Source organism: Jaculus jaculus, chromosome 19 (assembly GCF_020740685.1).
Source record: "Jaculus jaculus isolate mJacJac1 chromosome 19, mJacJac1.mat.Y.cur, whole genome shotgun sequence".
Taxonomy (NCBI): Eukaryota; Metazoa; Chordata; class Mammalia; order Rodentia; family Dipodidae; genus Jaculus; species Jaculus jaculus.
Window position 1 is genome coordinate 20,346,899 of NC_059120.1, and position 15,296 is coordinate 20,362,194.

Below are 15,296 nucleotides of genomic sequence, written 5' to 3' on the forward strand. Positions count from 1 at the left end.
CTGAAATTATTGTTTCTGGGTTAGTTCTAAATAAGATTAAAACGTTCACCCAAGAACCTTGACTCCACAGAGCCCATCCCAATTTCTTTCCATTTCATATATTCCAATTCTGAACACAAAGCAAATTACAAAATATGTGCTAAGTTTGAAAGTTACTCTCAACAGTTATAATGGGAACAGACAGTTAAAATACTGAAGGGAAGAGAATGGGAAGGAAGAGAAGGAAAACTAGAAGAAAGCATGGGTTTGACTGGAAGATGTCCCTAAGGACTGCTCACTGGGACATTCCAATAAAGAAAATACAAATACCTGAAAAAAAGAACTTTTACATGTAATAGTATAATCCTCTCCTAAAGCTATCTAAGCATTAACAAATTACTATACCTTCTTATCCAAGTGTTAACTTGAACATCAATGTTAAAATGCCCAACCCAAGTATATCAGTATTATATGATGTTTATTGCATTCAGAGAAACTGGATAATTGTAAGCAAATTATTATAATTAGCAAGAAGTCAGCTGTTAATCAAGTAGTTATTTAAGTAGCAAAAAAGATCACGAAGCCAGGAAAGATGGGGGGATCAGAGATTGGAAAGATGGATTTAGTCCTGTCTCTCTGCTAACTAGTCCCTTGCATCTGAGCAAGTTTTGTATCTCTCCAGAACTCAATTTCCTCCCTTGTGAAATGAGGAAATTGAGTGAGATCATCTTTATACTCTTTCTAAGGTCTAGTCTTCTGAGGGTCTCTGAGGAGCAATGCGCTGAACTACAGAGAGCCACTACCCATGGAACACTGGCCAGACCATCCCCTCTCCAGCCTCTTCTCTTGATTGGGTGGGCATGAGCCAAAGCAGAATGAACCAGAAGTCCAGAGTCTCCAGACCAGGCCAGTGCTGGAGAACATGCTAAGAACATACACCTGCACATACCGTGTTCAAGACTGACACAGGGCCCTTTGAGAATTAAAAATCAGAAGTATAATTCTAACTGAAAAATTGGTGCTTTGAAGATTTCATGTTTCAATTTTTTAAACATTTTGTTTATTTTTATTTGAGAGTGACAGATAGAGAGAGAAAGGCAGAGAGATAGAGAATGGGCGCGTCAGGACCTCTAGCTGCTGCATACGAACTCCAGATGTGTGTGCCCCCTTGTGCATCTGGCTAATGTGGGTCCTGGGGGACTGAGCCTCGAACTGGGGTCCTTAGGCTTCACAGACAAGGGCCTAACCACTAAGCCATCTCTCCAGCCCACGTTTCAAGTTTTTTTAAACTATTCACTGTCTCATCTCCATCTCTAAGAGAATAGTTTTAACCTGAAAAGATTTTGATGACCTGGGAAAATGATTTCTGGAAAGTGAAGTTAGTGACTGTAATGGATCATTTTTTGGGGGGGAAATTTGTAGAATTCAAGCCATTCAAGACCAGATATATTCCTAAAGAGATTTTCTTCCATTAGTGTCTTTCCTAGAAATGTACCAGGAGAGGTTTAATTTTGTAGAGGTTCTTGTCAGATTTTAAATTCTCCTTTTGGATCCCTATTCATAAGAGAGGAAGAAGTGCTCTCACTCAAAGGAGGTCAGAGAGATAAGCATCGTGTTAGAGCACCTTCCAGGTTCCCCAGGGCTTTGAGATGTGAGCCCCTTGAGGACCAGGCCAGATTGCAGGGTGGCCTTGGAGAGAAGCCACAGTCACCTTGCTGGGGAAGCCCGTGGAAAGAGGGAGTGGATGATAGCACCCCCGCCCCAGCTAACAAAACAGGCCCTTCCAATCCCAGAGCAAACGAAGCGGAAGGGTTCAGGGTCAAAGGACATCCCTTTTGTTGAAAACAGACACCTGGCTTTATCCTTCTTTTTCGTAGACAAGTTAAAACTGACTTTAAATCACATCCAGCAATGCCCTGACAAAAGGACAGAGCCCTGTTCTGGAAAATACTCACAGAGTTATAATAGACGACACCGTCAGGGGCAGACTGCCTGTGCTGAGTACCGCAGCCATTCAGAGGAGACTCCAGAATGAAGTGGGTGTCGTTCATCTTGGCCTTACAGGAAGGATCCAACAGGGTGAGCTCCATCCCCGAGTAGCCATTGGCCTGAAATGACAACCACCAAAGACAGGTAGACTGGGGAGCTCGCAGGCAGTTCTGCATCCCACGGTTAACACACAGGCCTAGCCTTCCAGAAAAGGCCACATCGTGCCCCCTCCCCCACTTAACCATTTCCCTGCTGACCACCTGTCAACAGCCCAAGGACTGTGTTTGCTGGCATTGGAAATTCAGTAGCAAAATATTTACATCCAGGGATCTGAGCTTCCCCTCCCCCGCCGAGAACAACAGGAACTGGGTGAGAGTCCTAGCCAAGGGGAAGTGGGGCCCATCCAACTGAGAAAACAACCCTCCAGTGTCCCGAGTTCAGCAGCGGGGGCTGGAGGGAGATCATGAGCGCAGACTGCAGAGGCGTGGGGAAGGAGAATGGCCTCTCGGCTTTTCTTCCAGAGACTCAACTGACCTGGAAAGAATCTTTTTCTACAGCTACAATCATCTTTTCACTGTCACATGTGACTGACAGGGCTACATCCACGCTCCCTTGCACTTCTTCTGGCTCTCTGGGACCAGGAAACAGTTGGATACTAGGGTGGACAGTGTCCTTTGGCCGAGGGATCCTGTCTTCTGCTCCCTCCTTCCGGCCTCTCAGGGAGATATCTGGGAAAGGAAAGGGGAGACCTCCACCTCGGTCTCCCCCTCCCCGGATGGGCGGGTTGTCCAGGCCAGGCAAGTTGCCAGGGCCTAGCAGGATCCGAAGCTCAGGAGGGATGGTATGGACTTCCTCATCTCTCATCTCCTCTGTGGTGACAGAAGAAGGCAAACCATCATTAGTAGCCAGTGTGCAGCCATAGTTCTTATTATTAGAGAAAAAAAAGACAGGAAGAATTAGCACAGGTAGATATAACATTAGGCTCAGAAATTAAGCTGAAATTCTCTCTAACTAGTGAAGAAATGGCACTGCTGGGACTTGAACTTACGCTCATAACCCTCATCCTGTCAGTATTTCACTCAGTACTGGTACTGGAGTGAGGGACAGCTTGAGCATTAGAAAGCTGGGGGTGCACATCATGTTATCTAGAAGATTCCAGATACCCTTAAGACTTGTGGAGTCTCTGCTTTTGCTAGCCAAACTGGAGTGATGGCTCTGCCTTCGTTTTCTGCATAAGAAGCCTCAGTCTGAGCTCTCAGGACCATTTTCCTATCAGATTCAAACTCTGGCCACGGGCTTCTTCCTGTGGTCCTGATGCCTCTGTCTTCGCAGCTACGAGTGACCATTCGGTCTCCTGAGGGCAGAATGCAGGCTAATCTATTCCCAGTGTGACCACAGTGGACATGATCTGCAAAATTCTCTGACGAACAGTTCTACATCACTGAAAATATGTATTACAGTCTCACCTCCCCCAACAAGCTATCCCAACTCTAGACTATGGTCAACCTTATAGTAAAACATCATCAAAATAATATTGAAATGTCCAAAAGAAAAACAGTAACACACATGTGGAAATGAGAGAGTTCCGCACTGGAAAGTTTCACTATGGTTGGGGAGGGGGAGAGGCATGGGGTTATCTTTTATACAGCATGCAGGCAAAAATCAAACTTACCATTATTTTCAAGCCGAAGATGAAATCTATTAGCCACTGGAGCCACTGTGTATGATGTCACTGGACTATAACCATTGTCCAAAGCCCATTTTATCAGATTCTCTTGAGTGGAAGGAATGTCATCTCTTATTGATTTGGTCATTGTCATGGATCTTTCACTCTCTTTTCCAAAGCCAATACTATTGGGAGCCTAAAGGGAATGACAAAAATTTCATTCAAGAGTCTGAAATTAACAAGTGCTTTGAATACTAATTATCTGAAACAAATTCTAGGCTCTCTCATGAGGGCTTGTTCTTTTGATCCCCATTTTCCTCAGGTTCCGAACACCAGCATGAAAACCTCACCTTCAGATTAAGAAACCCATTCATCTGTCTGGTCAAACCCTTTGAGTTATTTACGCTGAGAAATATGCAGTTAAGTAGCTACATACTCCATATATCTACTCTGTTACTATTGAGCTGGATCAATACTGACCTTAGCACATAGTACTAAATATGTATCCCACATTTTCTCTTATTTTTACTTAAAATTATGTACAAAGTATACAGATATGCGCAATATATTGCAAAACAAGCCTGTGTTCTTATTTCTTGGACCTCTAGATACAAATGAAAGATGATGTAGTAATTAAATGAAGGACTGTGGAGACTCCCAATGTTGTTATTCCAAAGCCATTAACTTTCACATAGTGAAAAAAAATCTTTACATTTCATCTATAATTTATGATCAATTTAGTATTCTTGAAGTTGTATTCACTTGCCAATTCAATTGACCAAATATATTTACATTTTATGTTCTGCAATATTAGTTAAGGTTAGTGCCTAAGTCTCGATACTTTATTTAGTAATGGAAGGAGGTCACAAAATTGGCCTTCATGTACTCCCTTTATCAGAAAAGAGACTAAAACTGGAGCCATGCAGAGAATAGCGTATGGACAATGCTAAAGTGATTATTTTCAGGAAGGACATAAACGGCCTCTGAATATCCAGGATATGGACAGCACATATCTATCTATATCTATATATCTATATATATCTATATATCACTGGTGACAGTGACTCGCTGCAGCAGGAGCCTGTCAAAGGGTACGAAGGCTGAATGCTACAGAGGAATCAGTGGAAAGGCGCATTCTCAACAACTGCTCTGCTGGGGCTGGTGAGACCTCCAGTGTACCGATTATGCCATTTTCATGCTGCATAAAGATCACGTTCATTTCTAGGCCCAATGACTTTTTTCTCCTACATCTCTGTTTCATTTTTTTCCCCCGAAATTCCTCTTTTTGTTCCCTAATCTGTTTGCCCCAAACGTGACTAAATATTAATCCTTTCCCACTGTAAAAATCACACAGGACTCACAGGCTCTAAGTTCCCTTGTCCTCTTTGGATGTGGGAGTTTGGCGAAGACACACAGACTTCAACTCAAAGCTCAAAGGATCTTTATCTACCTGGCATCTTTACCTATCACCCAAAGTGCTCATCCTAGAGAACACTGCCAAAATGACCAATCAAGGCACCACATGCAAAAGAACCAACTCAAACCCTATCTGGGTTCTGCTGCTGTTTGTAAACCCAATTGCATAGGTTGCAAAGAGCTCTGCTCTTGATCACAGAAATCTTTTTTTCTTCTTCTTTTTTTTTTTAAAAAAATATTTTATTATTTATTTGACAGAGAAAGAGGGGGAGAGAGAGAATGTGCGTGCCAGGGCCTCCAGCCACTGCAAACGAACTCCAGACACAGGCGCCCTCTTGTGCAGCTGGCTAGCGTGGGTCCTGGGGAATCGAACCTGGGTCCTTTGGTTTTGCAGGCAAATGACTTAACCACTAAGCTATCCCTCCAGCCCATTGATCATAGAAATCTTTTGAAGGGAATAAAAGAGAAGAGAGAAAGCATGAAGGAGAAGGATAGAGGAATGAAAGGAAGGACAGAGGGTGGTAGAAAAGAAAGAAAAGGAAAGGAGAAAGACAAAATGAGAGAAAGAAGGAAGGAGACTCATGAGGTTCAGAAGAATCCCGCCGCTCTGAGCCCTGTTGACTCAGTCAGCCAACAGCAGTTGCTGAGGCGTGGCTCCCTCCAGTCTTTCAGAGCAGCATGGGCTTTGATTGGCTGGAATCGCAGCCTTGGCATAAACAAGACTGTCTTGGCTTCATCTGCCCCAGTCTTTCGTGTTGTTGGACAGCTGAGAAAATACTGCATTTCCAGAATCCCATCATCATAATGGCCACCTGTCCTTTGGTACCAATGTGGAAGGAATAATCTGTTCACACCTTTCCACATTAAATCTAGGAGCTGTCAGCATGCCTCATATTAACTGTGACTTGGAACTTACAAGGCTAGATGCCAGACATTGATCTACACATTAGCAAAGCATATTAGTAATAGCAGGCAAGCCGATTCCCAGCACGGAGCAAATACTTTACCCTGTATGTATTTCTAGGAATGCCCAGAATTTCCCCAATGTTAGTGTAGCTAAGAGGGTGCTCAAGGAAGTCTCCACATGTTACCTCCATATTCCCCAGCCTCACATTGTAAAAGAAGATATGCCAGGTGGAGTCCACATAGCTCCACATTTTCTTTTTTTTTTAAATTTTTTATTTATTTATTTGAGAGCAACAGACACAGAGAGAAAGACAGATAGAGGGAGAGAGAGAGAATGGGTGCGCCAGGGCTTCCAGCCTCTGCAAACGAACTCCAGACGCGTGTGCCCCCTTGTGCATCTGGCTAACGTGGGACCTGGGGAACCGAGCCTCGAACCGGGGTCCTTAGGCTTCACAGGCAAGCGCTTAACCGCTAAGCCATCTCTCCAGCCCAGCTCCACATTTTCAATAGAACTAATGGTGTAGGGAGAGGGACTTTGGGGAAGGGGCAGCAGAGAGTACAGTGCACATTGTCACAGAGATTCGAAAGTGATTTTTTTTAAGGAGAAGCCGAAGTTCTGAGGCTACATGAAGCAGGATAACAGGAAATATCTAACAAGGTTTCCTCTGTCCCTTCATGTCCTGGGCCATTTTTCTACCACAGAAGTAGTTCTTCAATGTCCACAAGAGCCCTGAAGAAAGAGCCCAAACCAGATATTTCCAGTGGCCCCATTCTTGCTAGCTCAGCCCTCTGCATCTCTTTTGACCATCTGCCATTATGAGGTTACATCCTGTCCATACAGCCTGTGATGATTAATCTCAGTTGTCAACTTGACATGATTTAGAATCACTATGGAGGGACTGGAGAGATAGGACTGGAGAGATAGATGGCTCCATGGTTAAAGTGCTGGCTTGCGAAGCCTGATGGCCAAGGTTCAATTCCCCAGTGCCCACGTAAAGTCAAAGTGGCACATGCGTCTGGAGCTCATTTGCACAGCACTGATGCATCCATACACACATTCTCTCCCCCCTCCCTCTCTCCTTATAAATATATAAATGAACAAACTTAGGATCACCATGGACGTGAATATCTGAGTATGTCTGCAAGAGTTTTTAGACTCAGTTCATTTAGTTGGGAGGAACCACTCAGACGTGGGCAGTGCCACCCTGTGGGCTGTGGTCTTGGATGACTTGAACTTAGGAGAAAGTGAGCTAAGCACCAGCGCTCACCACTGTTTCCGGACTTCAGATGCCATATGGCCAGTGGCCTCACGTTTCTGCCTACATGCCTTCCTCGCCATGATGGAGTACACATTCAAACTGTGAGCCCAGATAAGCCCAAGACACAGCCCTGCCAACCAGCTCAGGCACAAGCCACTGATGTTCAACGGCATTCTTTAAATTCACCCTGTCAAGTTCCAGATGGCTCACTGAGCAGACAATTTTCCATCTTGACCTTGGTTTAAGAGGAACCTTGATTGTTCCTATGGATATACTCCTAAAGAAATAACTCACAGAAGAAAAATGAGCCCCTTCTTCTATACTAGGTACTATACTAGGAACTCCCCAAATATTCTCTAGAGTATAAGAAATTAGGTGCTGCTATTCATTTGTAACAGAAGCAGAACCTGAGACTCACAGATTAAGAAACACATATAAACTACGAACTCATCGAGTGTCTGGTGCTTTAAAGGAGGGAGAGATCCTATAGGCCCTCAACAAGTACTGAATGAATGAAGGAGCAAATGAATGAACTCAGCCAAACTGCACAGTAACTTCCAAGGTGAGTGCTATCATGTTCCCATTCACAGGTGCATAAACGGACCCCACGTTCAGTCACTCTGTCTATCACGTTCTGCGAGCGATGGTTGCGAGAGATGTTTAGCTGAGCCAGGATTCTGCATCTCCTCTAGCTAGTTGCCTCTATCGGCAATACCACAACTACATTCTCTATGAAACATCTCTCCCTCTCTCGGCAGTAATTTAAACTTTGTCTTCGCAGGTACCTGTTCCCCACGGCACAGTTGGAATTCATGGCTGAGACAGGGAGTTGGGAAGTTAAATAGCATGAAACTGGGGGAATAAAAGAGAACATCATGAAACATTACCTAACTGTTTAGTAACGCTGTCATGCATTGTCCAAGATTGGCCTGGAATAGGAGTACAGCCAGAGAGAGGAATATAAACAGATCTTGCTGGGGATGAGCTCTCGTTTCTAGCCTTTCTGATTTGTACGAGAGACGAGGACATTCCAAGTGAACTCCCGGGCTGCCGTGGACCAAGCAAGCACGCTCACTCGTGGACAGAAAGCCACGGATGGGTCAGGACTGGGAGAGTATTTACAGAAGAACTCCAGCAGGGAATTAAAATGTACCCTATGTTTTCTGCCTTTCAAATCATGATTCCCTTTCCTGTTTTTGTTATTCTACAATTAAAAACACTTGGTTGGTGTGCCAGGCAGCAAAGCAATAGACATCCCAGATCACAACCACCCCTTGCTCCGTGCCAGGGGAAGGCAACCAAAATATCTGTGACCTTACAACTCATGGCTGGGCCTCGTGCTAGACACCAGATGAATGTGGCACTGTTACACACACTGGCTTATTTGGGACAGTTTCAAAGTTCAAAAAATAAACAATTACAACCCTCCCCACAAAAACCCCACAGGAACTAGAAACAATTACTTTACAATCTGCCCGCTGCCCTGATGAGCGCTTGTTAGGTGGCAAGGCTGAGAAAACTTGGTTTTACTCATTGAGAGATCACATGGAAGGTATCTTGCATGAATGAATAATGCCAAAGCAAACTCAGCCCTCTCCTAAAATACTGAAACCCCAAAACCCACTCTAAGTGATGGGATACAAGCACGAAAAACAAATTCAGAGTCTTCAAAAGAGATGCCAAAGAAGTAATAATAATAACAATAATTTGTTCCAATCATCATCAAAATGGGTATTTTTTTTTCTAAATATATCTGAGATAAGATTTATTTCACCAGGCTCCGGCATTGAACTTTTCAGGAAACTGTTTCCTAGCCTATCAACAGCTAGGCCAATCTCGAGCAACAAGCTGGAGCATGCCTGCAATTGTTGTTTCTCTGTCAAGAGTTTTATCCCTGAAAGTTAGAAGCAAACAAAAGCTCATGCCAATACCACATATTTATCTCAAATTAGAAAGTCTGTGACATGAGCCTGGGTCAGCCTAATGTTCCCTGTCTTCTCAATACCTGATCACAGGGTAAAAGCTGACATTCAGAACCCTACCAGGAGGCTCACAAAGGACACTCAATTGGAGAAGGTGGAATTGTATGCATTATTCTACACTTACTATGGCTGGAAATCACATTAAAACATTCCAAGAGCCAGGCGTGGTGGCGCACGCCTTTAATCACAGCACTTGGGAGGCAGAGGTAGGAGGATCACCATGAGTTCGAGGCCACCCTGAGACTACATAGTGAATTCCAGGTCGGCCTGGGCTAGAGGGAGACCCTACCTCAAAAAAAAACAAAAAAACAAAAATAAAAAAAAAATTTCATCAATGAGGCAGCGGAAGGTCAGAAAACTTAAGTGACTTGTCCAAGGTCACATTTTTTTAGTGGAAGAACCAGGACTCGAACTCATGTCTGCTTGCTATTGGCAGCCATGTTTTAGCCACCACACCACCTACCCTTGTGGGGAGAAGCGCAATGGGCATCCCATTTTACACCGCAAAAACAGAGAGTCCACAGAGTTCGAGCAGGCAGAATCTTTACAAAAATAACACAGGCAACCACAGTTTAAATCATCACCCTTCATCAAAACAAAGAAACGCTTGACCAACTTACGATCACTTTCAGGTCTCCTTTAACATTGAAAGATTTGATCACCCAGTTGACAGACTTTTTGCACTTCAAGATTAGGACAAGGTTTTTGACCACCTCAGGAGCCTCTCGAGAAGGTCTTATGTCAATTATGATGTCCACCTGGAAAGCACTGAGAGTGGAAAACAAAGGCACTTAGGACCAGAATGCCAGAAAGTTGCAACCATCTCCTCTCTTCCAAGTCTTCGTGTTTCTAGTGTCTGGCCAGTTGATTAAAAAGCTGGAGCAGATCCCAGGCAAGTGACATGTGCAAAACAGATTCTTATTGTGCACACAACAAAATGGGTTTACATAACAATAGAAACACACACGCCTGCTGATAATTAGCTGCCCGAGAATTAGTCGCTTGAGTTTTTCTCTTCTTTGAGGGTGGGGGGGGGAAGGTAGTTATTCATTGCAGCCACTGTTAGAAATGGACTTCGAGACTCTAGAGGGGTTCACTCTTGAAGCAAGATTGTTGCCTTTTCACCCTTCCACACCTTCATTGGGTAACTTCCCAGCATCCTATAAGCTCAAAGATCTTGGAAACAAAAAAAATGAGCAGTTTGGTGAGGGGGCAGCTGATAGCAGAGAAGAATGAAGCATGATGGTAAAAATACCAGGAAAGTGCAGAAGCAAGCAAGAAACAAAAGGTCGGAGGATTTCTTGATTTATAGAAGGTTTGTTTAAGCCATTAACTATTGTTAAACCATCATATCTGCATTTACTCCCCCAAACTTCTGGATATATAGTTATTAAAATACAGAAAACAGATGGTCAACAAGGTGACTGTTAGAAATTGGAAGAGTGCAACCCAAACTTATAAGAATTCAGTATAAAAGAGATTTTTTAAAAACTAAACAAGCACATCTATGTCACCCTGAATCTGAGGACTCTTTTTATTTCTGTGTTGGTTTGACACACTTGTAAAGCATAATGTGAGTGCTGTACTCAAATGACACCTTATGTTTAAGATCTGAGCACATTACCAGATTTCTTCTACTCATTCCTAAGTCCTTCATAGAGGACAGAATGGAATCCAACTAAAGCTGATCTGCAGTTTATATTCAAAATTGAAACCAAAGCTTGATTATACTTTTCTTGGTTTTTGGTTTTGCTTCAAGGTAGGGCCTTTTGCTTTAGCCCAGGCTGACCTGGAATTCACTATGTGGTCTCAGGCTGGCCTTGAACTCACAGCCAGTCCTTCTACCTCAGCCTCCAAAGTGCTAGGATTAAAGGTATGCACTACCATGCCTGGAACATTTGATTATACCTTTAACTTGAAGTTCCTCTAGAATAAAAAGTTAAATTTTAATCATCAGTGCACATGAAAAATGAATCAAAGTGGGGGAACAAGCTTTACTTTTATTCTTTTTTTTATTTTTAAAAATTCTTTACAGGAAAGGTCAAATTTCCAGTCCAGGTGAGAAAGAATAAGAACAGGAGTGGCAAATTATATTTAATGGGTCCTTCATATGTTACCATGAAGAACCATTTCCGCCAATTCATAGGGCGTGTGTGTGCGCATGTGTGTGCGTGTGTGTGCGCACGCATGTAAAAGCCAGGGGACAACCTTAGTGTCATTCTTCAGGCATGATCTACCTTTCATGATAAGATAGGGTCTCTCACTGGCTTTGAACGTGCCAAGTAGGCTATACTGGTTGTCAAAGAAATCCAAGAGATTTCCCTAAATCTGTCTCCCCATGCTGGGATTACAAGTGTATACCACCATATCTGGCTTTTAAAAAAATATTTTATTTTTAACTATTTGACAGCGAAAGAGGAAAGAGAGAGAGAATGGGTGTGCCAGGGCCTCCAGCCACCGCAAATGAACTCCAGATGCGTGTGCCCCCTTGTGCATCTGGCTAATGTGGGTTCTGGAGAATCGAACCTGAGTCCTTTGGCTTTGCAGGCAAATGCCTTAACCACTAAGCAATCCCTCCATCCCTTGGCTTTTTTTTTTTAAACATGACTATTGGGGATCAATATACATGTCTTCATACTTGCTAGGTAAGAATTTTACTAAGAAAACCCTGAGATAAAGGTTTAAAGCAAATAGCTATGAGTGCATAAGTGCTCTGAAGACACTATGAGCAAAATTTTATAAAAAAGAGCATCTTAAAATAGTAACTATGGTAAGTCACACCATAAGTTCCTTAAGAGGAAACTTAAGTTCCTTAAGCTCAGTCAAAGGGACTTGCAAGAGAGGAAGAGTGATAATGTCTTATAACTTATACCCAGAAATTCACAGCAAGCTTCAGGAATCCTTCTAGAATATATGGCATCTAAAGACAGATGAAGACATAAACTATATATGCACCACTGTGTCGTCGTCCTTTTGTTCAACTCCCATGATCCACACCTGAAGCATCAATGGCTCCTTTTCACCTACAAAGAGGGCCGCCACCTCCCTCCCTTAAGTCAAAAAGACTCTGAGTTTCATCTCTTCTCATTTCAGTGTGTGCATGCACGCACCCGCATGCACACGCCCACCCCCCCACCTCACCGCCCACCCCGTTCACCTGTAAGGGTTGGAGTTGGGGGTGATTAACTCAATAATGTGTACTTCTTTGTCCTGGCGCTGGCTGGACACCATACACCCTTCAGCTGCTTTGGGCTGCAGATACTCGGCAAGGTAATTGAGTGAGAGAAAGTTCTTCCCAATGTTGCACGTGGGAGGGAACACTTGATCTGAAAGTAAAGGCACGAAGGGCGATCTGTCAAACCACGGAGCTGTATGTAACTAGACTCGAAAGAAAGGGGTAGCAGCGAATATATGATACAAGGGACCATAAGCCCTTAGAAGGCCTCAGTCTGTGACATCACCCATGGCTCTGAAAGGTCTCCCATCATGGTCACTGGTGACTTCCTACTGGCCAACTCTAGTGGCCTCTCTTTTGCTCTGCCCCTCTCCTTTCTTGTTTGCTGTGACATTTCTTGTCCACATCTGTTCTTCTGACCTACATTGCAGTCTCTTTCACTGGAGTGGTCTCTCGGTCTTTGCTGTGTGTCAGAACGTACCTGTTAGGACTCCAGCCCGGATGACTGACTCAGAGGATCCATCGGAAGGGACATGGGCGGTTTGCTTTTGTGAAAAGCTCTGTAGTCAATGCAAACCGTGGCTGACAATGCCAGCTTCTTCCTCAGCCCGCTTTTCATCTCCTGTGCTCTCTAAGTGATCTCAGTCACTCACCAGAGTGCCCCCTTTTACTGGGATCATGACGCCTATTGTGAGCTGCACATGTGGACTGTCCCCTGTCTACCAACTGGCCCCCACATTCAATACTGAATCTGTTTCCAATGGTATCTCCAAATATGTTCCTGTATATTCATTCTAGTCAATTCATTCTCGGGTCCACACATGCAGCATTCATCATTCCCTGCTGTTTACTCCTCATAGTACTTTATACCCTGAATACTAAAAGGAAGAGTTGGAGGTCTGGGGAAATGGCTTAGCTTAGGTTGAGGTGTTTGTCTGAAAAGCCTAAGAACTCAGGCTGGATCCCCCAGGACCCACATTAGCCAGATGCACAAGAGGGCGCTTACATCTGGAGTTTGTTTGCTTTGGCTAGAGGCGCTGGTGCTCCCATTCCCTCTCTCTCTAATAAATAAATAGAATATTTTTTTAAGTAGGAGTTGGGGAAAACAGGGAGGTCAGACTTTCACTCTTTCTCACAATCTTGACCTAGACAAGTGGCACTTTCCAGCTTTGAAGATGCTTTTACTAACATCATTGTGCAGCGGACTACTCACCACCTCCACTGGGGAAAGTGATACAAGTAAGAGACTCTGAAAACACTCCCCCAGTGACACAAGCAGTTTACACAGCACCGCGCTTGATGGGATTTCCATCCAGTGGCTTAAATGTTTAAACAGAGCGTGAAAGAAACCGCTGGCACGGTGACAGCTGGGACCAGTGTCAAGGAAGTTCTAGGTGCAGCAAAGCCTTTCAGAAGGCGCAATTAATCAGAGCTGGCACCTGAACGGAACGGACTTCTGTCTTTTTCATTGTAAGGATGGGGTGCCAAGGTTGACGTCCACATGAAAGTCTCTCCTGAGGGCATGGAATCAGATCGGAAGGTTCCAGGGTGGACTTGACGCCCTCCTTCCTGAACTTGGGTAACTTCTCTTCACTGAAATCACCATGGCACGCATGCAGCTCCAATCACTGGGGCATCCTTAGTGCTGCCTCGGAACCCGGAGCAGAGCAGTTCATAAGCTGTTTGCAGGCTCACTGTGAGAGTGCTGCCCCCTGAATTCTTTTCCCAGCGACCCCTTCCTCAGAGAGGACAGCTTATGGCTCCAGGACTTGGGCCACCGGTACAGCCTTCCTCTACATCTGCTGAGGGTTCTGCCAGATGTGCAGAGGAGGAATGCATACCCCGCAGCTGCAGCCTTGTGATGCTTCCCCCAGGTCACAGGATGGAAAAATGATATTGCGACTGCACAGCTGAAGTTTAATTGAGAATCAGGAGGGGTGTGTATGGGGCTAGAAGACTTAAGAGACCAGGGCCCTCCTGGGACTGTGGCCTGCATGTCCATTACAGGCGTGCCTGGCTTGTAGTTGGCACTTACTAGGCAAATGGTATAGGTTTCCTGGATCTATAAAAGATGATGTAAGATTTGAAACAGACAGCAATATATATATATATATACACACATATATATATATATATATATATATATCATGCATTCTGATTTAATTATTCAAAAAATTACTGTTAATAGGGTTCTAATCTTTAAGGCCCCTGACACTAAGCAGAATGATGGTTTTATGAAAATTGTATGTGTGTGTGTGGGTGGGCGTGTACGTGTATGTGTGTGTGGATGTGCACAGATGTGTATATGTGGAGATATATATATATATATGTACTCACATGCCATGGTGGCATATTGAGGCCTGAGGACAACCTCAGGGAGTGTGTATGTCCCCCCCCTCCCCCCGGTCCTTCTCTAAGATGGGATCTCTGTTTTCCTGTTGTTGTGGCTGTTCTTATTGTTCTGTTTCATGCACCAGTCTGGCTGGCCCATGAGCGTTCAGATTCTTTTGGCTCTGCCTCTTGTTACCGTAGTCACATGGTGATTACATGTGCATATACCACTTGCACCTGGCTTGATGTGAAAGGAAGGCTTACAAGCAAGTGCCTTTAACTGCTGAGCCATCTCCCCAGTAACCTGATCACTTTTTCTTGTGTAGGGTTCCCCCACCTTCCCACCCAAACAACTTCATCAAATGCCAAGTGGAAAGAAAAGCCACAGAGGGGAATCCCCAGTGAAAACTTGGCAAGCTTTGTGGGGAGGGGGGAGCGGTCATATGTTTAATTTGTATTTTAGTAAACAAGTGACAATTGGCTTTGAGGCCTAGAACAATGTACTGTGAGAGCAGGAATGAAGCACTGAGGTAAGGCAAATGCTTGGTTTTTCTGCTGTGGAACCTGAGGTCATGGTGATAAACTCATACTGC

General features: G+C 44.1%; 1 protein-coding gene across 1 annotated transcript in view; it reads right to left on the bottom strand.

The window, feature by feature from the left end:
* Tgfbr3 (transforming growth factor beta receptor 3) overlaps positions 1–15,296 on the bottom strand; it is a 226,714-nt gene that overhangs the window by 40,184 nt on the left and 171,234 nt on the right. The window contains exons 6-10 of the mRNA XM_045138245.1: positions 12,355–12,523; positions 9,818–9,965; positions 3,641–3,830; positions 2,503–2,837; positions 1,935–2,087 (exon numbers count right to left, since the gene is read on the bottom strand). Coding sequence (XP_044994180.1) covers positions 1,935–2,087; positions 2,503–2,837; positions 3,641–3,830; positions 9,818–9,965; positions 12,355–12,523 — 995 coding nt within the window. The remainder of the gene's footprint in view (positions 1–1,934; positions 2,088–2,502; positions 2,838–3,640; positions 3,831–9,817; positions 9,966–12,354; positions 12,524–15,296) is intronic.